Source organism: Motacilla alba, chromosome 3 (assembly GCF_015832195.1).
Source record: "Motacilla alba alba isolate MOTALB_02 chromosome 3, Motacilla_alba_V1.0_pri, whole genome shotgun sequence".
NCBI classification, from domain to species: Eukaryota; Metazoa; Chordata; class Aves; order Passeriformes; family Motacillidae; genus Motacilla; species Motacilla alba.
The window spans coordinates 78,502,274-78,529,244 of NC_052018.1; the positions used below are offsets into that span (position 1 = coordinate 78,502,274).

Below are 26,971 nucleotides of genomic sequence, written 5' to 3' on the forward strand. Positions count from 1 at the left end.
GTAGAAGGCATCATACCTGAAAAAAAAATTCCTGTTCTGGTTTTAGAAGCCCAGCCTTTAGTCATTCTCTGAAAGGGCAAAACTACCCATACTCTTCCTTCCTTAATACTGTGGTGCAGAAGAAATGGACAGTAAATGAAACTCAGTGAGTATTCCAACAAGTTGCATGTGTGTCTCTAGGTAGGCAACAGCACTATGTAGAAGTGTTGTCAGTTTAAAAGCCATTTGGTTTTCTTTTAAAAAAGCCAGCCTCATGTTTGTATCTGCCATTACAGAAGTATCACAAGCTGCATTTTGAGACGTTGTAAGTATACTCTTGAATATTGCAGCAATGGTGTTCTTTTCTGTTCTGTTCTGAGTTTCTTTAATGTGGTAAAATATGATAAAGTGACTATTAAACTAGTTTACGTAATCAATAACTATCAGTTGTTTTTCTATTTATTTTATGAGCAGGGTAGAGCAGGCTAAAGAACCTGCTTTCAAAATTAATATAAAAAAATAAGAAGCCAGAATACAAGATAGTAAAAAGACAGTTGACTGTGGTTCTGTATGACATGACAGTGGGTAAGGTAGTCTGTTTCCTGTTTTAGGAGTGATACCCACAAGCAGAGTTGATGTATAGTACTTACTTGCCACACTTTCAACCTAGGAATGAGAAAAGAATTTCATTTGGTTTTCATTGTTCCAAGTAGGGCAAAAAGGAAGAAAAGTGAAATAAGATAAAAATAGTTTGAAGAGCAAAACCTTCACAGCAGATTTTTCACACTGAAATCCACATTTTTATTATACTGTCACTTTTTTGTTTTACCTAGGTCCTTCTGTTGTCCGGTATCATCTGCCTAAGATGTTGTTGCTATGGCGAAATGTGTTTCCACGTTCTCTGAAGGAGCTGGAAGCAGAGAAGGCAAGAGGAGATTCATTCACATGGCAAGTAACACTGGAAGGCCGTGCTGGAGCTCTGTGTGGTAAGAAATTCAGACTTTAGGATTATACCTGCGCAGTAAACCAAAACATGATTCCAAGTATTGTAGAGAGAACTCCTGTAACTTCCCCTCTTTCTTTGAAAATGAGTAAAATGTGTCAGATTTTCATCAGTATGTCCTGGTTTTGACATACAATTTTATGAACAGATCACACAGTCTTTGAATAAACATTTTTAATTGCTGCTCTTTTGATAGTCTCAGGATTTGTCTTGTTTATGTCTTATATTTGTTTGTTTCAGTGAAACTTTAATTTAAACTGTTCTGTTATTAGCTATGAGAAGCTTTGTTGCTCACTGCCCTGAGCTCCTTACTGAGGATGTGATCAGGAAACTGATGACACCCATAGAATGTGCCATGACAATGATGTCACAGTAAGTAGGCAGTTTCTGCTCTTTATTCACTTTTGTCTTTTCCTGGTCTTGAAATACTAGAACACTAGTTGGGTTTTGTGGTTTGGTGTCTGCCCCTTCCTTCTGCCCCACCTGTAATTAAAACAGGACTTCTGAGAAAGTGCATGTGACTGATTTATGGTAGCATATGTTGTGGGTTTGTTGAGTTTGTAATTAGAGTTTTCTCTGTACAGTTATTTCTGAAAATGACTGTCATTAATTGAGTAATGTTGTTCAGAGTAGTTCTCTGAACACAGTTTTCTTGCCTTGCCTAGAGTTATATCCTGTGAAATGAAATCTGAAAATTCTCTCTTCTGTAACTGCAACATTTCTGGTTTCTCTTTTTCATTTTTAATTCTATAGCATTCCATCAGTAATTAAAGCCCATGGAGCTCATCTCAAAGCCAGTGCAGCTATGGTTCGTTTAAGACTTTATGATATATTGGCTTTATTGCCTCCAAAGACATATGAAGGTACATAAATTTTAAATGGTTTTTGTTAAAGTAAAAATTCTACTTTATACTTGTGATGCATAGCTTTGAATCAGCTTTAAGAATCAAAATACAATTTTAGAAATCTCCAAAATTTTTGTACTATATTCCTCATCCTCTGTATGTCATCTTGACAGTATAACTGCAGAGTATGAGTATTGCAAAGCATTCATGGAGTAACACTTAGAGTGTAGCAGCTATGGTCCCCTTTATAGGATTGAGAGGTATGGAGATCATGGTCTGAGATCAAATCATGTTTTTTTTAAGTCATTGTTACTTAAAAGATAGAGAACTTCATTTCTTAGTATACTGAAAAACAGATGTGACAATGGAGGTTTAGTTTTGGTTATATTCAGGTTTTTTTTTTTGGTTGGTGTGGTTGTTTTCCTTTTTAAGCCTGATTTGATCTGTTAAAAAGATCTGCTATTAGTAAATTGCCAGCCACAGTCACACAGTCTGACAAGATTAACTTTTTGGGTTTCTTTGGGGTTTTTTGTTAATTCAGTATGTTTGCATAATTATGTGGATGAACAGGTTTTTTTCTATGTCTGGATTGTCATTCTGTAAGGATGGCCCAATCTGTTGTTTAGAACAGGACACAATTCTGAGTAATTTGCTCTAGTGGACCCTGCTTGAGCAGAAGGTGGGACTAGATGACCTCCAGTGGTTTCCCATCATACCTATTATTTAGGTGTTTGGGTACCCATGATTAGGGAATTGAGGGCCTACAGTTCCATTTGAAGCCTTGCTCTTAGCTCTAGTGTTGTCAGGTTTACTTCTCTGTTAGCTACCTCTAAAATTGAAGTAATGGTACATTTATAACTTCTGATCACTAGCTGAAATGTTTTGGCTAAGAAGCAGCGATGATTCTTTTTAATGTCTGTCTTTCTAGGATCATTTAATGCGCTTCTTCGAGAGCTGGTAGCAGAATTTACTTTGACAGACAATTCTGCTAATACAACCACATCACTCCTAAGGTCTCTTTGTCATTATGATGATAGTGTTCTGCTTGGCTCTTGGCTGCAGGAAACAGATCATAAGTCAATTGAAGATCAGGTAACAAAAAAGCTGGAAGAATGAATTATCTGCCCTGTCTGTTTGATGTGTGTGTGGGGAAGCCTTCTAAAACTGGAGCTTCATACCTTGTTTTTAGTCTTACTTCAGAGCTTTTTGAGATGTAAAGTGCTTCCATCTACAGGATACTGTTTTGATTAAAAACCACCTACAGCTGAGATATAAATTGCATAATGCTGCTCATATGGTTGTGCTCAGTGAACCAGCCTCATTTCTTTTAAAAAAACCCTAACTCAATGTCTCTTCCTGTCCGCCAATCTTCGTAGCCTAGAAGTTGTTCTCATATATTTTTTTTTAATAGGAGAAATGTAGGTTTCACTTAACGTGTTTTATAATGAAACTGCTGTCGTCAAAATACCAATATTGCATATGGTGTTACAGCAAAACAAGATTTAACTGGTTTTATAGGTGTAGTAAGAAATCTTACATTTCATTTGAAAGTGTTGACACAGTGTTGTTGGCTGAAAACTCCTCTTCTGCAACAGCCATCAAATAATGGGAGGGTTTGTCAGAAGGTTTGATTGGAGCAGATCCAAAAGCCAAGGCTGATACCAAGGGTGTGGGAAGCTTTCTGAGCCAAGATTATCATGTCCAAGCCAAAAAGAGTCTTACAAACTTCCTTTGTCTGTTGTGGAGGACATAGTGGACTTTCAGTGCAGTCAGTCTTCAGTGCACAGAGCTTTTTCACTCCCTCCTGCCCCTTTTTTTTCCTTCACTTCCTGCCTGTAAAACAGGGGTGCTCTTGGTAAGTGGAGATCTGTAGTCTGTCATGGAACACTGGCAGTGTGTGCTCACAGCCCTGAAAGCCAGTGGAATCCTGGGCTGCATCAAAAGCAGTGTGGCCAGCAGGATAAAGGAGGTGGTTCTGCTCCTCTGCTCTTGTGTCTCCAGTATAAGAAGGACATGGCACTGTTGGGAGCAGGTCCAGAGGAGGGACACAAAGTTGGTAAGAGGACTGGAGCACCTCCCCTGTGATGATGGGCTGAGAGTTGGGGCTGTTCATCCTGAGAAGAAGAGCAGGTTGCACGGAGGTCTCACAGCAACTTTCCAGTATCTGAAGGGGATCTACAGGGAAGCTGGAGGGGGACTCTTCATCTGGAACCGTAGTGATAGGTTAAGGAGTAACAGGTAAAAAATTGAAAGGGGGAATTTAGGTTAGATATTAGGAAGAAATTTTTCACTGTGAGAGTTGTGAGACACTGGAATGATTGCTGTGGGAAGTTTTAGATGCCCCAGCCCTGGCAATGTTCAAAGCCAGGGTGGATAAGGCCTTCAGCAACCTGTTGTAGTGGAAGATGTCCCTGCCCATGTCAGGGCAGCGCTGGGACTAGATGATCTTTAGGATCCATTCCAGCCCCTAACTTTCTATCATTCTATGATTCTCTTGTGCTTAGTCACATTTTATTTTTTAATGATATAGAGGTGTCAACAAACCTTGCTGTGTTTTCTGGCTTTCTAAGAAGAATACAGACCTACTAGATTTTTTGTTTCATGATTAAATAATTGATAAGAATATAGAATTTTCTTCAGAGAAAATAGATGATTGTTTAATAGTGTTTCATGAAAGAATGATGGTTAGGAAGTATTTTCTTGATGATAGGAGAGTTTATAGTTTTAGTATTGTTTTTAATTCTTTCCGTGTAGGGCATAATTATAGCCAAAACTGATAATTTAACACACTGTATTGTAACTCTGTGCTCAGAGAGTGACTGAATAACCTTCTTTCTGAAATGGTACTTCATATTCAATGGTCCAGAAGCTACTATTAGTACCAGAATTAATCTGCTTTTCTCTTAATTTTCATCTCTAAAAGGTGCAAGTGATAGTTTGTATGTTTATCTAGCTGTTAATGGTTTTGACCCTTCAGAATTCAGCTGACCCTGTAAATGCTAATGTGTATGCATGAGGATACTGCGCTTGTATTCAGGTGCTTGTAAGCTATTCTCTTGTTTTAACTACTGCATATGTCTCTTGGTTATCTCTAGTTCCAAATTTTATGTGCAAAGGTATATTCAGAGGTATTCATGTTGTGTGGAATTTTGCAGCTTCAGCCAAACAGTGCATCTGGAAGTGGTGCTCTGGAACACGATCCCTCTTCTATTTATCTCCGCATCCCTGCTGGTGAAGCTGTACCTGGTCCCCTTCCTTTGGGAGTATCGGTCATTGATGCATCTGTGGCTCTCTTTGGTGTGGTTTTTCCTCATGTCTCTTACAAACATAGGTCGGTTTACATCAGTGTTCAATTTCAGAACCTAATGCCTTGTTTCTCTGGGTACTGTTGTGTTGGGGACTTTTTTTTGTTTGTTTTCCTGAAATAAGAATTGACTAAGGTATCAACTGTCTTTAAATTCAGAGTTTAGTATTTGATGTCCATTGTATCTCAGGAATCCAGAATATGTGTAGTCACTTTAGAAATAAAGTGATTTCCTCAGTTTTATCTTTTTTGAAGATTAGTATTCAGAGATGGAGACTAGATTCTTTTCTTTTCATACTGCATTTAACAGTAGTCATATCTCTGCAACCAAAATTTCCTGCAAAAGTACTGATTGCAATTAACTTCAAATCAACCTTGAAAACAGCAGGCGCCTCTACTGAATTTCATTTGGCTGGCACAAATAAGACCATTTGATTTATGGTCAGCAAGGAATTGTATGCACAATGAAAAAGAGGAAATGGAATTCAACGTATTTTCCTTTGTGTTTCACATTACCTCTACAGAGTTATGAGTTGTCAGGACTAATTTTGTTACTCAGTTTAGGCAGTTTGTTCCTGAGCACAGAGTGAAAACAGTTCCAAGAAGCATTTCAAAGTAAAATCAGCTTTCAGTGCAAATCTTTTGGGAGCAGTTTTTTCATAGAAGTCAACCTTATTTTATAATAAATGCAGGATAGACTTGAGACCAGCTTGGGGTAATTCACCTTGGTCTATACCTGTTGTTAACTGAAAAGGTGTAGCTTGGGAACTGCTGAGTAATTAAGAATGCAGATTATTCATTACACTCCTGTTTTTGGTATCTTCTAGGGAATGTTCCTCCTCCCAGTAGTGTTTTCTGGGGAGGAATGGACATTAAATTGGAAAAAAAATAGAAACAGAAAAACAAATATGAAGGGTAACACTATTTTAAATGATAGTGGAAAGACAGCATTTTTCCACTCTGGTCCTTATAGCTTTCTGAAGATTCACTTCCATATGCACCTGAAGATTCACTTCCTCTTGGTGGTGTTTTCTTCAAAGGAAGAGTTAATATTTGTGGATGAAGTAGAAGAACCAGCAAAGGGATGTTCAGAGTAGCTCTGCAGTTATTACCTATGATGAATACCTTCTGCAGCCCATGAAGCCTAAGTTCTGTTACTGAACTTAAAAGACCCTTTTGTTGTGTATGATTTTTACCAGCTGTGCTTTAGTTTGTGTTTTGAAATGCTATCACTTCAATTATGTTCTTTCCTTTGTTTATGTTTTTTCCTTTGTTTTAGATTACAGATGTTGGATCACTTTGCTGAATGTGTCAAGCAGGCTAAAGGTGTTCGCCAGCAAGCTGTGCAGCTTAATATCTTTACTGCTGTTCTTAGTGCCTTGAAGGTAGGACTTGTAAACTTGTAATGAAAGCCCAAGTTCATCAGTTTGGGTTCAGTACAAAGGGCTGTTAGAAGAGTGTTACTAAAGTTACTCAAAAATTCAAAAATTTGAAAACTCCAGAATTGAATTTTTTTCCAGATCTAGCTTGGGCTCTTGTCTTTATGTGTCAGTACAGAGAACAGATGACGCTCACGACTGCATTCTACAGTCGTCAGCATTCTATAGTATTCAGCATTCTATAGTATTCAGACAGTCTTTTCTTCTTTAGTCCTGTGGTTTTACTTGCACTGGATTCATGGATTTAAGTACTTTATCATATATACTCAGAAAACCCCTCAAGTCGCTGATTATTGTGCCGATGTGGCTTGTGTAACCGAATCCACAAATAGCTTTGGGTTTACATTTTGGTTGCCTTATTGCACCGAGTTCTAGGTGCTTATGCCCAGTCCCACTGACTGCAGCTGCTGCTGTGTGCTCTCTGTCTAGACTTGGAAATGCAACCTGATGCTATCAAGTCAGAAAGTAAGACAGCAAGTTAGGAATAATGGCTGCCCAGTTCAAGCTGTTACTGGAGCTCCATGTTTTTGGTTGATTGGCAGAATACATTGGCAAAACAGCACCTTAGTTCTTTGCATTGTTCTTAAAAACATGATCTGCATTGCTACAAGTTGAAATGGAGATTCCAAGGCAGATTTCTGGTAGCTCCCATGCCATGCCAAGTGGTCAAAAAATTGTCAAAATTGAGCTGAAGTGAGGATTTCAGAAAATTATGATTTAAGGTAGAGCCTTTGAATTCTTGCTCTATAGTACATGCAGTGTTTTTGTTTTACATGTGTTTAATTATTTCTCCCAGAGTAAAAGAAACTGCAAAAGCGCTGTTTAGTGTTACTGTTCTGTAGATTGTTCATATAAGAGGCTGTATAAATGTTTGCAAGGATGTGATTATAAAGAAAAAATACTTTCTATATGTCTTCAATTTAAGTGATTCTTGTAGAAATGTAACTGGTCTGTGGTTTTCCTATCAGATTTTTGCTGTTAGATTTTTAAAGCTTCTCTTTTATTTTTTCCTGAGGTGTCCCATGTAAAGCTAGATCAGATTTGGTAGGATTAGGGTGCATGTAGGTAATGCATTTGATAAAAAAGACTGGTGCAACAGGTCTTCCTGTATGTGAAATAGGTAATTGAAATATTTGCAAACATCATGAGATCCAGGTTATTGTTGATTTTGAGTTTCAAATGTTTTCAACCAGTTTGTTTTAGGATAAACTACCACAAATTGAAACAAAAGCAAAAGTGCACAGTTTTCACTTGATGGTCTCAAATATATTTTCTTCTCATCTACATTGGGGTGTTTGGATTATTCTTCTTCTTATTTATTTATTTATTTAATTTTTAATGTAGGGTTTAGCTGAGAATAAAAGCACATTAGGACCAGAAGAAGTCCGCAAATCTGCTTTGACACTTGTAATGGGTGCCCTTGATAACCCTAACCCTATTTTGAGATGTGCAGCAGGTGAAGCTCTCGGCAGAATGGCTCAAGTGGTTGGAGAAGCCTCTTTCATTGCTAGAATGGCTCAATACAGTTTTGATAAGTAAGTTGATCTTATTTCAGAAAATGAAATAAAATCGCAATTTAATGTAATTTGTAATTTAATGTAGTTTGGAAGATTCCTTTTCTAAATACCGTATTCATTAGTCTCTTCTTTCATGCTTGATCCCTATGGTTACATAGATCTAAGAAACCTTTAAACAAATTCTTCTCTTTTGGATTTATTTCATGTGAGGAATAAAAGCTGAGTTGTTAAACACTTGGAATGTGAAATGATACTGATGAACAGCTTTTGCTGAGTTACCTGGAGGTGACTAAACTGTATCAGATAGAGAAGCACAGCTTACATTAAGTATGTCTGTAATGTGAATTATGTAATAGTGGTTTACTGGCCCGTATTTTTTTCATATTCTGTTGTTTGTCTTGGGTCTTTAGAAAGATATCTGGTAGAAGTAACAAGACAGTATGTTTCCAATTTCTTGCTTAAATTTAAGGCATCAGCATATTTCTGAATCAGAATGCAACTGCCTCAGGGCTGCAGCCCATGTTTTTGGCTGGGCCAGGTGCATGAACATAGCCCCAGTCCAGCTCTCTTACCTCTGAGTAATTAAATTTTTCTCACCCTTTCATCTTGTAATAAAGTACATCATTCTTGCTGTCTTTCGTTGAATTTCTATTACTGGGACTTGCCTTGGTTTCTTATCTAGATTAACTTGTAAGTTGTTAATGGTTGTCATTCTGTTGACAGTCAAGTGATTTTTTTATATTTGAGATGTGCATTTACTTTGTTGTTCGCTGATGGCCAAGAGCATGCATGTCTCTCATATACAGTCAACCTGGGGAAAAAAGTCTTTCTTTGTCCTTATTAGGAAATCCCTTCTTTTATCTCTCTTTCTCACCCACTGAAAAGGCTTCTAATTACCAAGTGATGTATGTGACATGTCTTCAGAAGCAGTATTGTGGAAAATACTCAATAAGTCAATGCATATAACTTCCTACAACCAGATCATTCAAAGTGCTACTCATTCTGTTTTAGTTTCATTATAAAAGGCTTTCTGTTTAAAAAAATAAAAAGGCTCTCTTGGAAAAGCCATAAAAATCAGCTGTAGAAGAAAACAGCTATATAAAAACCTGGACTTGCCAGATGGTCATTTCTCAGTGTGTGTTGTCATTTTTTTTATTCTTGATTCCTTTTTACGTCACTGGTTTTGGAATGATTATTAAATTAGTCTGCTATGAATCACTCGTAAAATCTGGATTCTTTTTCTATATCTGTCAAAACTCTTCTTCATCTAAAAGGTCAAGTTCTGACCAGAAAAAAAGAAAATAATTATTAAAATACCTTCTTTTCCTCATGTTTTATATGTGACCTGGATTAATAGCAATCTAGAGTAAGTACATTGTTTTTGCTGTTGTTTAGGCTTCTCAAGATTTTGTCAGATGGCCTGTGAAGCTTTATTAGTCTTTTGCACTGTTGTGATAATGCTAAGATTCTGTGTAACAAACTTACTGAATGAAGTGATTTCTTTCTATTTAAACATTGATAGGTTAAAATCTGCTCGAGATGTTGTATCAAGAACAGGCCATTCCTTGGCTCTGGGTTGTCTCCATCGGTATGTTGGTGGAATAGGTTCTGGACAGCATTTGAAAACTAGTGTCAGTATTCTCTTGGCTTTGGCACAAGATGGAACCTCTCCTGAAGTCCAGGTAAAAAAAGAAGCAATCACTGCAAAATTACTTAAAATGTTCAAGATGAAGATTACATATTAAATGACTTGTTCAGATATTCTTTAGTAGATGTTGTCACATATAAGATGTGTAGCATGTGCCAGGGAGCATGAAGAAAGTGAATCTTTTCTTATAAACTCCCAGAGTGCAGAATCCCAAAGATACAGTGTAATTAAAATGTAACTTCATAGCTATTTAGAGAAGCAGTTGGAAGTGGTCAGGTTAATTCAGAAGGCCATGTCAGCTGTGCCAGAGTGATGCACTGTGGGCATATTCCAAACTGCCTTTAAAGCAACATGTGCTAATATTGCCTTAGCTGCCCAAAAGGAAGCTTTTAGTAGCTAGCTGATGTAAGTGCTTACTGGAGTCTCAGGTGATGAGCAGTAGTTTCCTTTGTCAAGTATCACATACACAGGACATCATCTTTGCAGGGTTATATTATGAAAATAGAAATCTGTTGCAAGCTAAATTGCAGTTAGGGGGCAGAAGGGGAATCAGTAGGAGCCAAGTGTAAGATAGAGAGGGGTTTCTATCTACTGTGGACTGTAGATTTGTGAATTCTCACAAGAGGACGACTTGACTGCTTAAAGTTGCTGGTATAGTAGAAAGGGGACTAAACATGCTGTTGAAAGAGTAATGGTTTTGGAGAGTAGTGGCACTTCATACCCACAGCCTGAGAAGCTGAAGTCCCCAATAACTATAAAGAATCATACTTACACCTTGGTTTACTGTTCACTTGATAGAACATGTACTTGAGTACCTTCTTATTTCTTTTCCTCAGAGCAATTAAAAAAAAATCAAAGTTACAAGGTTTATCAGTTGGGAAAACAAGCCTAGTTTTTTTGGCGATAGTATTAAAAAATCTATAAATACAATTTTAAGTCTCTTTTGAATTTCCTTAGTTTAAGGAAAGACAAAGTGCAATTTGCATATGTAACCAACTTCAAGTATGAGTGGATAACTTGAGGCATACAATTGCGCATCAGTAATTTCAAAAAAAATTGGAAAGGTTAATGTTTTATGACCAAAAAAAAAAGAAAAATATAAAGGGGAAGTCCAGGCTGAACTTGCATATCTCCCTTACTTTTTGTTGAGAATAGCACACCTAGCCACTGTGAAAAACTAAGCTTTTAAACCTCATCCCTCACTGAGTCAGTGTGGTTACACAGAAACTGTATGGAAGTTTACAGGAATGAAAGGATAAGCTGTAATGTGCTACCACAGGATTAGGACTGTAGAGGTAGTTAGATGATTGCTAGTGCTAATGGTTTTTGGATTGCATCAGAGAGGATTAAAAAGCAGCAATTTTGAAGGCAGGTTTTCCAGCTTATTCCTAAGAGTCTAGCTTTGTAATAGTAATACTCTTTTATCTTAGTCATGTGTTTAATGTGAGAAAATTCTGAAGTAAGATCACTTAGTAGGGTGTTATGGGGAGATAACTAATGCTTTCAGGTCTGTCAGTGGAATTTATTTCCAGTGAAATGTCAGTATCTAAAAGGACCATCCTCTTGCCTGCTTCTTGCTTAGACAATTACAATAAATTACTTTGCTCTTTTGTTGTTTACTCACCTTCAACGGAAATAGGCCTATCTTTCACCATTTTACCCCTTACGCTATAGAACACTGACTGAACAATACTGCTTTTTTCTCTTGTACCTGCTACTAAGAAAGTTAGAATTGCATGTGAACCTTTCAGATTGTCATGAAGATATTTTCCTACTGGAATATAAATGACCATCTCTGCTAAGGGCTTTGTAAGCTGCCCATTTCAGACTCTGCCTCCAGTTTTATAGTGGAATGATTAGCTCTTTCTCTTGTTTGAAGTCACTTTTTTTCTTTTTGTTTTAGGTGGATGTGTTTGTGCTTGTATTTTTCTTCTTTGAAGTGCTTAAGCATATTTTTTTCTCAAATTCTTTGTCACCTTATTTCCATTATCCCCAGAACTGCTGATAACTAAACAATATGTTAGATATGTTTAAACTCTCAGGTGATTGCTTGAGGTCTGGCAAATTTGGAAACACTTCTGGAGTCAAGAGTAGGGAATTAGACACGCTTAAGAACGGGAGTATGGAGCTAGGCTCCAACTGCATAAAAAACTGTTTAATTTCCTGAATGCATTACTGAAAAACATTCCTTTGTGTTTTTGGTAGACCTGGTCTCTCCATTCACTTGCCTTGATCGTGGATTCTAGTGGGCCAATGTACCGTGGGTACGTGGAGCCGACGCTCTCGCTCGTTCTCACCCTGCTCTTAACTGTCCCGCCATCGCACACAGAAGTACATCAGTGCCTGGGCAGGTGCCTTGGGGCTATCATAACTACTGTTGGGCCTGAGCTGCAAGGTTAGTAGGAATTTGAAGTGAAAAAAAAATCTACCTTGTATAAAGATGATCTTATAACCTTAAATGGAAGAGCATGAGTTTTTATTAGTTGCAGGTGGGGAAGGCAATGTTGGCTGTTTCAGTTACAGTCCTGCAAACCACCTCATTTTGATCCTCCTTATGACTGCTTGGGGCTTTTCTGACTGCAGTTTGAGATTTGTATAAAGAAGTTGCAGTGATGTATGGTGTTTTGGCTAATGGTAAATTTGTATGGTAGGTAAGCCATGAAACCCTTGCTGCATATTTTGCTGTATGTATTTTTGTGGGGCATCAGACACAGGCTTTTTCCTCCATTTTTTTAACACGTCTTTATTTTATTTTAAACTGATGGCGAGAGCTTAAGTTTGGCACAATTGATGATACTGTGAACTATAACTAATTTCCAATCATTCTTGATATCTTTAGATCTCTGTACCTTATTGTAGAGACTTAAAATCTTGTCACGCCAAACACTGTGTCTGAAATTTTTTGCTTCAGCTGTTAAAACCACAGATTTGTAACTTTGTCGAACTGGGATTTTTAGGAATATTTATGGGATGGTCTTTGATGCAATGTCAGAGAGCCTCTAATAGAATTTTACGTCTAAATAGCTAAACTTAAGATTTTAGTTATGACATAGTTCTAGATGGTTTAATTGAACTTGTGTATCTTGAACCTTTTGACCTGGAATATGATTAACTTTTAAAATAACAGCTTAAATAGAATGTCTTATGCAGGTTATGCTTCTGTAATTGAAAATACTTTTATAAACCTGGTGTGGGTTAATTCTTAAAATGCAGAATGGGATTGTTCTTCAAATCAAATACTGTTCTTTTAAAATGTTTGTTCTAGTAGAGCAGTGGTACTCATCTCTTGGAGCTAATTAAAATTGTCTGCATATATAGATCCGAGCTTAAGAGTTACCTCATATTTTAGGAAATGGTTCAGTGTGTGAAATGTTTCTTATACATATATGGAATGAAAGAGACTTTTAAAATCTAACTTCCGATAATTAACTGGTTTCATGGCCTGGGGAGATAGGCTCACAATATTTCTGACTGGAGATTATCAATCCAGAATTTCATTTGGACAGAATGTTATTTAACTGAGCTAAAAAAGAGATACTGAAACATTCTGTAGTGTTTCTAGTTTGCATGGCAAATGAGAAAAGTTGCATGTTAATTTGAGAACTCTTTTTTGTGATATTGAAGCTTTAATAATTCTTGCTTCTCAAAGGTTTAAAGTCTGCAGATATGATAGAAAGTTTTGCTCTGTTAAGGATATCCTCTTACATGATTAGGTAACGGAGCTACGATTTCAACAATCCGCTCTTCCTGTTTGGTGGGATGTGCAATCACACAAGACCATTCAGACTCACTTGTTCAGGCAGCTGCTATATCCTGCCTTCAGCAGCTTCATATGTTTGCACCACGGCATGTCAACCTGTCCAGTCTGGTTCCCAGTCTTTGTGTGAGTATCAAATCCATCCCTTTTGGTCCTCCAAGTTTAATGCATGTGCTTAGCAGAGGACAGGGGAAATATTTAGCAAGATGTCGAGGATAGCCATATGTAATAAGCAAGTAATATTTGCAAAAACACTGGAGTCCCCAAGCCATTTTACATATTTTCAGAATGCTGCCCAAACTGAAGTCATAGGGGCTGATTCTCTTTCACCCTCAATAGTGTAAGATAGCAGGCATTTATTAATAATATAACTGAGTAAAAAAGATTCTGAAATGCTCTGTTTGCTCCAACTAGTTGCATTCAAAGAGGGAAGTGAGCAAGTTTGGGATAGGTAGCAGATTTTGGATTTATGTTACCACTGTCAGAATATTGGGGGCTGACATATGAATTCTTGTGCTGCTGCTGTTAAAGTTGCCACCTTCTTTCATTAGTGTTCTGTCACCAAGTCCTGACTTAGGCCTGGAAGTAAGTCAAAGGCTTGAACCCAAAACATACCAGATATGAATATGAGAGGAAAGATGGTGGGGATGTGGTTTTGGTGTAGGTTGGTGGGTTTTTTTTCTTAATGATTTCTATTGTAAAAGTTATTTTTAGAGGGTTCAGTAATCCAATACTGAGATATTTGAAAAGCTTCTCCCTAATGTCTTTTAGATGTTTTGCAAAGTTGTTTATACCATTCTTTGTGGCGCTGATGACTCAGGGTTACCTGAAGGAATGCAATCCTACTTATGTCAACACTGGACCTTTTTTCTTAGTATGCCATCCCGATTTTCCCTAGGGCATCCTCTCATGATTAGGTGCTTCTCCTCAGCTAGGTGCACACCCAAACCCCACCCTGCCCCAGGCACTCCTGGGAGTGCAGTGTATTTACAGAACCTGTCACTTGTCCCTTCACAAAATTTTGCATGGATGGGGTGTAACACACCCAGAAGTAGATAAGCTCTTTTTGTATGAACATGATGTACATCATGAGAGATAATCCCTACAGCCATTCACTCTGTAAATACCAGTGGGTGATGTTACAGACAATGAAGTTCATATGTGAATAATTAGTGCTGTTTTGAAACCTTTTCCCATAGTTTTCTCCTGTATCTCTCCTGTTAGTTTATGGTCTTCTGCTAAATGAAAGCTGTTTCTGTTTTCCTTTCTTAGTTTGGTAGGATTTCCTCTGAGTTGTTTTGGGCATTTCTTCATTCTGCAAATGCATAGTTATGTAGGCAAGGTCTGCCTTACCTGCACCATTAGCCAACTCTTCAGAATGGAATTAATGCCAGGTATCAAAATTAAACCATGCAGTTCCACATTCTTGTTTTAATTCCTTCTTCCTGCATTGGCTTCATAACTTATAGTTATTTGTTTTGTAGCTTGAATCATGGAATACCCTTTATATTAATAAATCTCCCAGATGTTCTGTGTTTTAGGTCATTGAAACAACCTCAGTTGTAATATTTAGAAAATCTTTAAAAACTGTCTGTTTTTTTTAGGACTAAATTCTTGTATATTCATATGTGGAATAAAGATGTACTATTAAAATGCTTTATAAACTGTAGAAACCTTTCATTTAGGGAAGCATTTTCCATACCCATAATAACCTAATACCAAGAAAGCAAACGGATATTTGATTTATTGAAACCAAGTTACCCTGGAGTAAATAAAGAGTTAGAGTTTCTTAAAGGACACTCTTCCCCTCTTCCACTGTGGAAAAACATTCACTTTTCTGTGGAGCTACTTCCTCTCAGAAAAATAGAGACCATACACAATTCTTCTGTGAGGAAAATATTTGCTTGTGCTTAAGGTGATTCAAAGGAATTAGAAGCTAGTGTTGCTTAGCAAAGAAATCTGATGCTGTCTTACTGAGAGGCACTTTTAATAACTTAATGCTATAGATTCTGTTACTAATGTGAAATGCAGGTTTTATTATAGCTGTCGTGTGCAGTACACCTGATAATGGCTTTTTTGTTCAAAAGAAAGTGATTTACATCTATAGCAGAATATCAGGCAGAGTAGTACTGGAGTGTAAAAAATTGGAAACTGTAATTAATCTAAATCACACTGGCACAGTAGTTCCAGTATTTAAGCTTTTATCTCTTTAGCCAGACAGCTGTCAGCTCTGTGTATGTCAGCTGTATTTTGATATTTGTATATTATGAAAAGTGCTTACTTCTGACCCTTCAGAACTTGATTCCCAGCAGCTCACACATGGGCTTATAACTGAAAAATGGAATGTTTTTAGTCCTTAGCAGCATTGATTTATTGATACTGGGGTGCAGCAGTTCACTCACCTGTAGTGGTTTTGACTTTCAGGTTCATTTGTGCAGCTCTCACTTGCTGCTGCGCCGGGCTGCAGTTGCGTGTTTGCGGCAGCTTGCTCAGAGGGAAGCGTCAGAGGTGTGTGAATATGCCATGAGCTTGGCAAAGAACGCTGGAGACAAAGAGGGCAGTGCCATCAGTATGTATTTCTTTCACGTGGCCTTTTTGGAACAGTTGAATGCACATGTGTGCATATGTGTGCTTTGCCTTCAGAAAGAAAGGAAAAAGCCAAAACCCCCTTGACCCTTGTACCCTTAGTGAGAAAAACCCTTAACTGTCCCTTCTGACTTCAGTAACTTCTGGCCACACCCCTGCTTACCTTTGGAATTTTGTTTATAATTTAACTATATGTGAAATTCAGACTTAAACCTCTCTCTCATTAAGGCTGGCAATCAAATAGGGAACACAGTATATACACAGTGGAAGCATTTTACAGTTTTTCTGGTATTATTTTCTGGTATTATAGCTCCTGTTATTTTGAAAATTGACTTAATGATGTGCTGTTTGATCCAGATGCCTGGTTGTGTTATATTCTGTTAGCAGCATATCTGCAATGCCTGTGGACTTTGCTGGCTGGTCTAATTCTTACATCTGTAATTTTATTTTGAAAAATAGGAGGCTCAACAGTGTTGATCAGCACAGTCTTCATACAAATGTAGAATTGTGAGCTTACTCAAATGATGCGAGTGACGTCTGTCTCTGGGAAGAGTCTTTAGAGTCCAATACTGTTAGGTTTTTTTACAAATTCATGGTCTATGTGCCTTAAAGAGAGGTTTTTTTTACTTTTTTAACTAATATTTGGGGGTGTTATTTGCCTTGCAGATTAAATTAATTGCTATATTAGAATCTTTCTAGCATTGATTCAGAAAAATATCAGTAACATCTTGGTGATCTTTGATTAAGCTATACACACACAGGTACACAATGACCAATTCAAGTCTGTTGCATCGAATTTTAAAACCGAGTTCCTGATTTTAGAAAAGCTTTTTCATTCTCATTTTGCAGACATGAATCCTTTTGCACCAGGGGCTGGCTCTCGGCGCGATGCTCATTGCCGGCATCAGGGGGTCAATATAACAGAGACAGGCCTGGAGGGCGTCCTCTTTGGAATGCTGGATCGAGAGACCGATCGGAAATTGTGCTCAGATATCCATGACACTCTGGGTCACATGCTTTCATCTCTGGCAGTGGAAAACCTTTCTCACTGGCTCATGCTTTGTAAGGATGTCCTTGCAGCTTCCAGTGGTAAGTGTTCTGTTGGGTTCCCATAAATTATAGAGTGTCCTTAGCATTAGCGTGTTCTGGCAATATTGGTTTGGAACTTCTCTTTTATCCTAGTTAAGATGCAGGTTATATTGCATACAGAATTTGATTATAGTGCAATTGAACTGCCAAAGAAAGAAGGAATTATCGATGTTAAGTTTCAGAATATTACTCGTAAATAAAAGGTTAGCTGCTTGAAGTATGATTTCCAATGGAGAAGAACAGTATTTTTAAGTCTGACATTTCAGTACCTTAGTGAAAGCAGACACTTTTTTAGACTGTGTACATCATGATTGTACAGAGAGAAGACTCCTGTACACATTCTGAGCTTTCTTTTCTGAGGTTTTGTGAATTACTGATGTGATGCTGGGTTACCATGGTGATGAAATTTTTGTTTGTTGTTCAGCCTTGCAGATTTGTTTGCACAGATTTTGTCCTCTGAGACCTTATTCCTGTTTTTCAGCTTGTAGGATGGTTATGACGCAGAATCTGCTCATTTCCATTGCATTTATGCTTGTTTATTGGCATGTGTGAGTTCATCCTGAAGCTGTTTCTAAATGCTGTCAGCTTTACATTTACTGATGAGTAATGCTACCAATAATTTCTTAATGCACTGTAGTTACCACAAATCTGCCCAGTGAGAAAGACCTCATTTCCTGAGTTTTAAATTGGCATGTCTTTTTGTTATTTCATGTGGGATGGATCTTAAAATTTTTAAATGGTTGTCCAATTTCTTATTTATTTATTAGTAGGTGACATGTCTTGGAGAAAACCATATTTAAATAAATTTCTCTCAGGTGTATTGTAAGCCAGCAGCTTCACTTTGATCTCCTTTGATCCAACTAATTGGCATATGACCAAAATGTGGTTTGCTTTTAAGCAGAGATTTACAAATCAGCCACATGAGGTCCTGGATGCCTTCTCAAAGCTCTGTTGTTATGCATTAACATCATCCATGTTTGATTTGCCATAGCCTTTTTCTTTATTGAATGTTTTGGCCCTTCAGTTGCTTAAATTTAGACTTTCTAAGAAGCATGCCTTAATTTCTAAAAAGCATGCATTGCAACAATTTCTTTTAATTCTCTTCCAATTATTACTGGGGTAATTTTTATCAGTATTTTGGTATTTTGCTAATTTAGACCTTGCCATTGAGGATTTATGTTTTCATTTCTGAATAGCAAAAGTATATATGCATGTTTGGTGAGGGATTTTTTTGATCCATGTTCAGCTTTTGGTTTTTTATGTAATCCCTGAAATAATTTTTATTTTCTGAAATGAAGTCTCTAACCTACACCTAGAGGAAATAATTTTTCGAATGTTAGTCTCATCTTTGGGTGCTATCGGTGGCCTGCTTGCCTGCATAGCTGTCCCATGGCATGGAGCTTTGTAATTTTGTTTCAGTTGAACTTGCTTTTTGTCTTCCACTTGAAGTGGGAGTAGAATAATTCAAAGTTAAGCTGATTCTTTTATTCTGAGCCTGATAATTATTTTAATTCTGAGCCTTACCATGTTTATTGGCAATTTAATGGGTTAATTTACAAAACTGGGCGATTTAGATATGGGATTCAGCTATAGTTGGTAACTGTGGAGAATTAATATTACAGGAATTTATCTCATATCATGTAAGGCAAATAAATGGTAATTTAAGCCATAACAGAAGTGAAAACCATTTCTTTTAATGATACACTCTTGCTTTTGGACGTTTGTCAAATCTTTCTACCAAAGAATTAGTCTGTTCTGAATCTCAGTATAAGGAAAGACTTGAACTCATGTCCTTAACTGCCTTCTGTGGATTTTAACAGTGGCATGTCTTTCTTCCTTTTAATTGTTCTGTGTCATAGACATGAGCACTGCTGCTCCCTTGGGAGGAGGGAAGGATGAGGAGTTGGAGAAGAAGGATGAGATGGATGATGACACAATGTTTACCACCTTGGGTGAAGAGGACAAGTCCAAGCCTTCTGTGGCACCTCGCTGGGCCACTCGAGTGTTTGCAGCAGACTGTCTGTGCCGAGTTATCATGCTGTGTGAGAATGCCAACAAGGCACACTTCGACCTGGCACTGGCTCGTTCAGCCAGACTTAAAAACCCAAAAAGTAATTGCATGCTTTGGTTTTGTTCTTCATTTTTTAATTTTCATTTTGACACCTCTTTACAGCTTAAGATTACACAACCAAGAAAAAAAATAATAAGCACTTATTCTTTCATTCAAATGGTCAAAACCAAAGGAAATGCACAACAGTAATCAGTAAAACTGTGTCTTTATAACCACTGTAGTTACAGTACCATGAGCACAAAGAATGAGGTTTTCTGGAACATACCAGTCCTGAAAGACTGGTCTGCTTAAGGGGAAAAACCTTACAGATGCAAAGGTTTTCTCAATTCTGAAACAGAAGCAATGAACTTCTAGCTAAGGGCAAGCTGGGAGTGTTTTCAGAATTTAATGTAATTAATTAAACTTGAGATTATTTTAGCATCTCCAATCTGGAGAGATGCTAGAAAAGAAAAAAGGAGGGATCAAGCTAGGTAATTATTGCCATGGCATTGGTTGCAGAGAGAGGGGGATGTGGGAGGGAGTTATAAAAAGACATGAACCTTATAAGGTTTGTTCTTTTGGGATCCATGAGAGTGATAAGTCTTAGTTTTCAAGCTCATGTTGCCCCATGTTCCAAAGATAGTTTTATGAGTTAGAGGATCAAAACAGAGAGGTCCTAGATGGCATAGTAGTTTTGTGAAGAAATGTTTTTCAGGTGGTGTGAGGTGTCTGTCCTTGAGTTGTCCCTGTTTGTGGTTGTTTGGGTTCACCTGTGTAGTGCTCATGAGGACTTTGTGTATGTAGGATGAATATTGTGAGCATCCTAGAATGTGTGACATTAATGGATTTTGGTGTCTGTGTTGTTGAGGGTGTCTGTTGTGATATGGAGAGTTACCAGCATGTGTTGCTTTAGTGCAGCCTGGTTCCAGCACTGTGCATTCCTTTTGTGAGAATCTGTTTTTGGACTTGATTGGAGGCCAAGGCCACTGAAGACTAGGAAAGAACAATTTCAGGAAAGTTTACTTTGTCATGGCATTGCATTACTAAGAAAATAATGAAATAACTGCTGCTTATAGGGTCCTGCAGAGAATTGCATATCATAATCTGGAAAATTTTATCTTTATTTACTTGAAGTGAACTTTGGTGTATTTTGTATCATTGTAAAAAGGAAAACTCAGCAAAATTCTGCCCCCTCCAAATGCAGCTTCTAAAATATTCAAATTTTACTATTGTCTCTGATTGTCTGAAAAAGTGCAGACTTTTACCACTGTAGTTTCAAAGTGATTTTCAGTTTTTCTTTACTGATTCACCTCTGAAAAGTTTCAGCCACAAAAACATTTTCCTTTTTTACCTTGAGACTTGAAAATAGCTTAGGCAATATATGGGTTTCATTAGTCACAGCGGATGTTGTTAAATAATTTATTTTCATGTTAGTTGTACAACATGTGGTAATTTCAAATTGAGAGTAAGAAATAAAATGAATACCTAGAGAAGAATAATCCTTTCAGAAATGTTACCAAGCCATGTATTTTTCTTGTCTGCATCTTTACAGCCTTGGATGTGGTTTTTGGGGGGAGAACCAGAGGCATACTCAGATTTAGGTGTTGACATCAGCAGGGGTCACTGTAAGCATAGGACTCAAGCAGGAGCCGGAATTGCCTTGAAGATTTTCTGTATGTTTGGGGGGTCATTCAAATTAGCTTTACTAAATGTTTTAATATATTCTAAGCTACTTAGCCACATTTACATACTTAATTCTACACAATTTCTGTTCAGTTTTTAAGGTTGTCCTAGGAATAAAAGTCATAGAATCACTTTGGGGGGGAGGGGAAGTGGAAAACAAGAAAGAAAACTAGGTTGCATTCTTTCCTACTTCTTCCATGCATTAAATGTCATCTTTTGAAAACAAATAGGTAAAACTTACTCATGTCAATGAGGAAAATGTTGCAAGTATTCATCATGTTAGCTGTCTTTTAAGTTACTAAATAGTTCTTTCTGTTTTGTTCTAAGATGACTTCTTAGTCCTCCATCTCTCTGACCTTATCCGAATGGCATTCATGGCTGCCACAGACCACAGCAATCAGCTACGGATGGCGGGGCTTCAAGCTCTTGAGGACATTATCAAGAAATTTGCATCCGTTCCCGAGCCAGAGTTTCCAGGCCATGTGATTCTGGAGCAGTATCAGGCGAATGTGAGACCTCCTTCATAAGTTCAGGAAATAGTGTATTTATGCCAATATGACAGTATTAGCTTTGAGAACATTTTGTAATTTGAAAAAAAGCTGTGAGGAAATTTTTCTGTATGTGAAAATGTGCTACAGAGACTCACCTCTTCAGATTTTATTTTTGTATCTCATTCTATCTATTGTAAATTAGTAGCTGATAAAATTAAAATTCAGTAGCTTGAAAGCCAAATATTGTAAGTTACATTCAATTTTTGGCAAAAGTGGCCATTAATTTGTCGAACTAACAGTTGGAAAATATTCCTCTCTCAATTCTAGATTTAATCTAATAAATTGGTTTTCTTGGGAATTACTGAATGTATTTCTGTTCAAATGAAACCTACAAATGTATGTCACTGGGAAGTGGGCAATTAAAGATTTATTTGGGGATATTACTGTGCTTTTTTTTGTTGCATAGCTTAACTCTTTCACCCCTTTTGTTTTCTCTCTGTCGTCAAGATCTTTCCAAATACTTTCTAAAGGCAGGCTTTCATCCTTTTCACTTCCTGCCTTTTTCTTCCTCCTTCTGTAGTGCTGTAACCATTGCTTCTTTCTCTTGGACTAGGTTCCATTTGTTTCAGAAAAATATTGCCATATAGCACCTGCCTAAAAGGCATTTTTCAGTCAGTATTTGTCACTTTGTGGACTTGATGCAAATCCAACCATAAACATTTAATTTCATGTTGCTGTTCCTTTGGACATCAAATTGTCATTGGCTTGTTGATCCTTAACAGAAGTTGCACCTGTAATACTGTAGTGATTAAAAGGATACTCATTAACAGAGGGAAGATAATACCACATATTTCACAAAGGCAGTTGAGACTTAAAAAGGCAATGGGGCAAGCAGGAAAAAAAAAAAGTAGTTTAAGACTTAGTTGTTGTTATTGTTGTTTAAAGACTGCTATTGCAAATGTTTGCTAGACAGCAAGGATAATTTTGGGACATAGCTACAATGCCAAATTTGGCAATTTTGTCTTGCTTGTTCTGTACTTGTCCTTGAGCCTTAAGCAAGATGAGATAAACAACACTGTGTCCCTATTGTTGTTGGATTTCTAAATTTTCTTCTTATCAACAGGTTGGGGCTGCTCTGAGGCCAGCTTTTTCCCAAGATACGCCATCTGATATAACTGCAAAGGCCTGTCAGGTACAGTGGAAAATGTTCACGTACTATAAGCAAAACTAATTTTCCTCCTCTTTGGAAGAAGGATGCAAAAGAGAAATAGCATCAAATGGCTGGAAGATGTTGTAAACTTTAGCTGTCATACTTTTGCAACATCTTTTGAGTTTCCTAGTAATATATTTTGTTCCTCAGATGTGCATAAGTCCTTTTAGGGAGCTACATCAAAAAATGTATCTGGAACTAGCTATCTCTTCATATCAATCCTGCAAGAAAAAAAAGAAGAAAAAAAAGGAAAAAACCCCTTTGCTTAATGAGACCAGTAGAAGTTTATTTATTGTCTTTCAGTCTGATCAGATTATTTGGATTACTGACAATTTACCTTTAAACACTAAACTTCTGTTCAGTTTAATGCTCTATTTTAGAATTTAGAAGATCTGAGCATTCTCATTATAGTCATAGTAACAACTTGCCAGTGAAAGTTTGCTAAAAGATTTTTTTTTCTGAATGTATGTGGGATTGTTTTCTTGTGTGTGATCTTGTGTACTGCCATTTAAATCAACTATCAGCAACATAGCTGTAGTAGTATGTGGTTTTCATAGCTAAAGAAACTACTGTGGTTTAAAACAGCAGTTTTGTTGCTACGCAAACATTAGATTTAAAATGATAACTGTGTTTCTGAGTTTTGTTTAGTAAATTTGGGTTATCAGGAGTGAGATTTTGTTATTCTTTTACACTCTTCATTTTCAGCAAAACTTGCAAGGATTGCTCAGTTATGGCGTAACTTGGTATCTACTTGTAGGAAAAAATATGTTCATCCTGATCTACAGAATGTTTCTGCACATTTAAAGGAAGAGGCAGTTTGTGTGAGAACATTTAACATTCCTTATAACTTGTCAAGATCTTCTCTATTCAACCAGTTTCCAAGCAGATGTGTTCACTTACAGGATCAAATGGTTAGAGATTAGGTTTGGATATTTAACTCTCTCTAGAAGTTACATGGACAGAGATGAGCTTCCCTGAAGGAGTTGGTTGTTGTTATAGTTTTAGGTCATTAGCGAAACAGATGTTGACTTGCTCAGCAGCAGGATTGAAGCTGGTCTTATTCTTACTGTAAATGAAGAACAGTTTTGTGAGAAGTTTTCAACAGCTTTGTCCTGTACCTGTTTGGGACACTTCAGGTGTTTGTGTTTAAGTTACTTTAAATATGTCCATCATTCCAGATCATGAGAGAGTCCCTTCCCCAAAGGATTTTATGGAACTGGTTCTTTAAAAGCAAAATAAATAAATTGGAGATAGCTTAAAGATGCCTTATAAAAAGAGTCTGTAAAACCTGAACTGCTTGAGTTCAGTGAGTTTTTTTGCTTCTAATCCTCACCCTTGTGGAATAATCTCCAGAATAAGAGCAGCTCTTCTGAAAGAATTTGTCCCTTTTTCTCTTTGTAGAAAAGCAGCTGCACCAGAGTTCTACTATTGCCTGCATTAGGTCTGGCACAAGTGTGTTTCAGAGGATGAGTGCCAATATGTAGCATTAGTCAGGAGCAGCCTATCAATGTGATGTTTGTTATTTTAAGTACCTGTTTGGATCCATTTAATTAAAATGAAAAGTTGAGAGACACCCAACTGTCTGTCCACCATTGTGGATAGATTGTTCTAGGTATAGAACTGTGGGCTCTATAGCTCAATCATAGCTCAATCTTTCAAATAATTTCTAGGTGTTTTCTTGACATAAATAATTTGAAAACTTCCCACTAGTGTGTAGCCTTGTATATTGATTTGCCATGTGAGGGGTTTTAAGGTATACTGTTGTTGATTGCTGCCCAATATATTCTTCACAGAGAATGCAGTGAGTCATTACCTGAATGGTTTGACCAGACACTTGGGAACAGAATAAAAAAATCGTTATAACCTATTTATGGAGGATTGAAAAAATTTTAAAATATTTTCCATGTCTCTTAAGTTCTCTTGTAATATGCATTGCAAATATAGCCTTTGTAACCACTCACCTGAGCAATTCTGTTGTTGTGGCTGGGGAGAAAAAAAAGGAAAACCTCATTTATTTGTCTTAAGCAGGAAGACAGTGGCTAAGTTTTCCTGTTGGTTGTTTTGGGTTTGGTTTTCTTACTAATGAAATTTTTTTTCATTTTTAAGGTTGCTGGTTTTTTTTTTGCTAGTTTAGAGTGATTCTAAACTTTGTTGTCTAGGTATGTAGCGCCTGGATAGGAAGTGGGGTTGTAAGTGACCTGAATGATCTTCGCCGAGTTCACAACCTTCTTGTCTCTTCCCTGGATAAAGTGCAAGCAGGAAAGGGATCTTCTAGCCAGCTTTACCGAGAGAGCGCCACTACTATGGAAAAACTCGCTGTTCTCAAAGCTTGGGCTGAGGTAAACCATGACCATTAAATCTGTCAAAGTTTGGAAACGTTTGACAGTGTAATAGCAGCCTCACACCTCATGCTGCCTGTACATGCCTTTCTCCTAACCTCTTGCAGTTCTTCTCTGGGATGTTTTAAACTCAGTATCATTCTCTGCCATTCTGTTGAGCCATATTTACATTGAGGCTTGATTGTTCTTTGTTTTGCTGCACTTTTCTGTGTAAAAGTACGCACTCATACCATATCGGATTTTGAATTTCTTCCCATCTTACTGCTCTTAAACTTGAAAAAAAACCCCACAAACAAGAAAACAAAAAACCCTAAAAATCAAACAACCTTAAAATATATTCTGGGAAAATATTGCAGTTAGTTAACTAGCTAACCAGCTAGTTAGTTAACACTGTCAAGTGTTTATAATTGACGCATTTTTAGGAAGAAAGCGTGTGGCCAGATTGTTTTAGGAAAGTCCCATTTATGAACCTAAGCATTATATATATACTGGTAGAAATAAAGGAAAGGATTTAAATAAAATGAAGTTGTATTGAAAATCTCTTTTTTTCCAGTTATTTTCTGGTGAATTTTATCTGCATGGAATCTGTTACATTCACTTGGGAAAGGCTGCTGCTTTCCTTTCTTTTTAGAATCTCACAGCACATGCTTTGACATGTTTTACTTCTAGGTGTATGTCGTTGCCATGAAAATTAAGAAAGAAGCAGAAACCAAACCAAAGCGTGTTTCAAAGAGCACAGAGGAGGATGAGGATGATTTTGGTACCATGGATGAGTTGCCACCAGACAGTTTGATAACGCTTGTACAACCTGAACTGCCGGCACTGAGCCGTCTCTGGTTGGCTGCGCTGAAAGATTACGCTCTTTTAACTTTACCAGCTGAATTTGCTACTCAGCTTCCACCAGATGGTATGCACTGAAATTTCTTCTTGTGTTCTTCAAAACCGAAAGAAACTGTAGCTGGACATTCAGAATTATTCTGTAAATTATTTGGCATGCATGTTTTTTATGCAAGTGATAAATTCCTACCTGAGCATGTAATGGAAATATTTTCTAACTTTGAATCTTTTTTCCTTCAATTTGCAATGAATATGCTCTTTATTCAAATCGTTGAGATCATTAAAAGTATGTCTTTGTGGAATTAAGAGTACTTCTTCACCTGTAATACTTTGGTATCAAATGCAAAAAGATTTTGGTTGTATGAAAAACATAGCCCCTGAGATTAGAGCAGACACTGTTTTACAGTATTTTACTGAATTAAGAGTGAATTCTCTATATGAAAAATGCTGCAAGATCTGATGACTGTGCCTGCCTTTCTTGCTCTCTTTTTACTGCTTTATTGAGGCCAGTGCACTTTCTCTTGAGAGGTACTAATACTGCTACTACACAAGGAGAGTTGGAATGTACTGCCACTAAAAAGTATTATACCTGATAATGTTTGTGATCAAGCACACCCAGAATAAATATACTGATAAATTCTGAGTGCATGCTTATTATCTGTTACTTGCAGAGAATTTTAGAATTTACCTTTGCTTTGTTAATTTAACAGGAGGAGCATTTTACACTCCAGAAACAATTGACACAGCTAGACTGCATTACCGAAACTCCTGGGCTCCCATACTACATGCAGTGGCACTTTGGCTAAACAGTACAGGATTTAACGTGTCAGAGTCAACAGAAGAGACTGCTGCAGCAATGCCCAGTTCTCAGAAACGTGCTACATCCATTATGCTAAACCAGACACCTGGAACTCCACCTACCACTAAATCTTTGCCAGAAATAAACAAAGATCGAATGCACTTAATTTTGGGTAAGAGTTACAAGTTTAGAATTCAGTTGCAGCATGTTATGGTATGAAATACTATGAAAATGAGAAAAGATACTTTCCTTGAAATCTGTGAAGTTTAAAATTCATTACATGTCTGGACAGTAAAGTTTTGAAAATCTGTGTCTCATCCTCCCTCTTATCTCTCTGCCTTCTGTGTTCTTTGTAGCTTTGACAGAATATTTGTCAGTGTGATTATTGTGATTTA

General features: G+C 37.2%; 1 protein-coding gene across 2 annotated transcripts in view; it reads left to right on the forward strand.

Annotated features, from left to right (window-relative positions):
- Window positions 1-26,971, forward strand: part of HEATR5B (HEAT repeat containing 5B) — a 57,226-nt gene that overhangs the window by 12,705 nt on the left and 17,550 nt on the right. For both annotated transcript variants that reach the window (XM_038130545.1, XM_038130547.1), the window contains exons 12-29: window positions 813-965; window positions 1,255-1,354; window positions 1,736-1,845; window positions 2,756-2,919; window positions 4,983-5,158; window positions 6,411-6,516; window positions 7,915-8,105; window positions 9,610-9,769; window positions 11,941-12,130; window positions 13,449-13,618; window positions 15,917-16,061; window positions 16,928-17,167; window positions 19,027-19,278; window positions 21,228-21,409; window positions 22,515-22,583; window positions 24,761-24,940; window positions 25,610-25,847; window positions 26,488-26,748. In XM_038130545.1, the coding sequence (XP_037986473.1) occupies window positions 813-965; window positions 1,255-1,354; window positions 1,736-1,845; window positions 2,756-2,919; window positions 4,983-5,158; window positions 6,411-6,516; window positions 7,915-8,105; window positions 9,610-9,769; window positions 11,941-12,130; window positions 13,449-13,618; window positions 15,917-16,061; window positions 16,928-17,167; window positions 19,027-19,278; window positions 21,228-21,409; window positions 22,515-22,583; window positions 24,761-24,940; window positions 25,610-25,847; window positions 26,488-26,748 (3,087 nt within the window). The remainder of the gene's footprint in view (window positions 1-812; window positions 966-1,254; window positions 1,355-1,735; window positions 1,846-2,755; window positions 2,920-4,982; window positions 5,159-6,410; window positions 6,517-7,914; window positions 8,106-9,609; window positions 9,770-11,940; window positions 12,131-13,448; window positions 13,619-15,916; window positions 16,062-16,927; window positions 17,168-19,026; window positions 19,279-21,227; window positions 21,410-22,514; window positions 22,584-24,760; window positions 24,941-25,609; window positions 25,848-26,487; window positions 26,749-26,971) is intronic.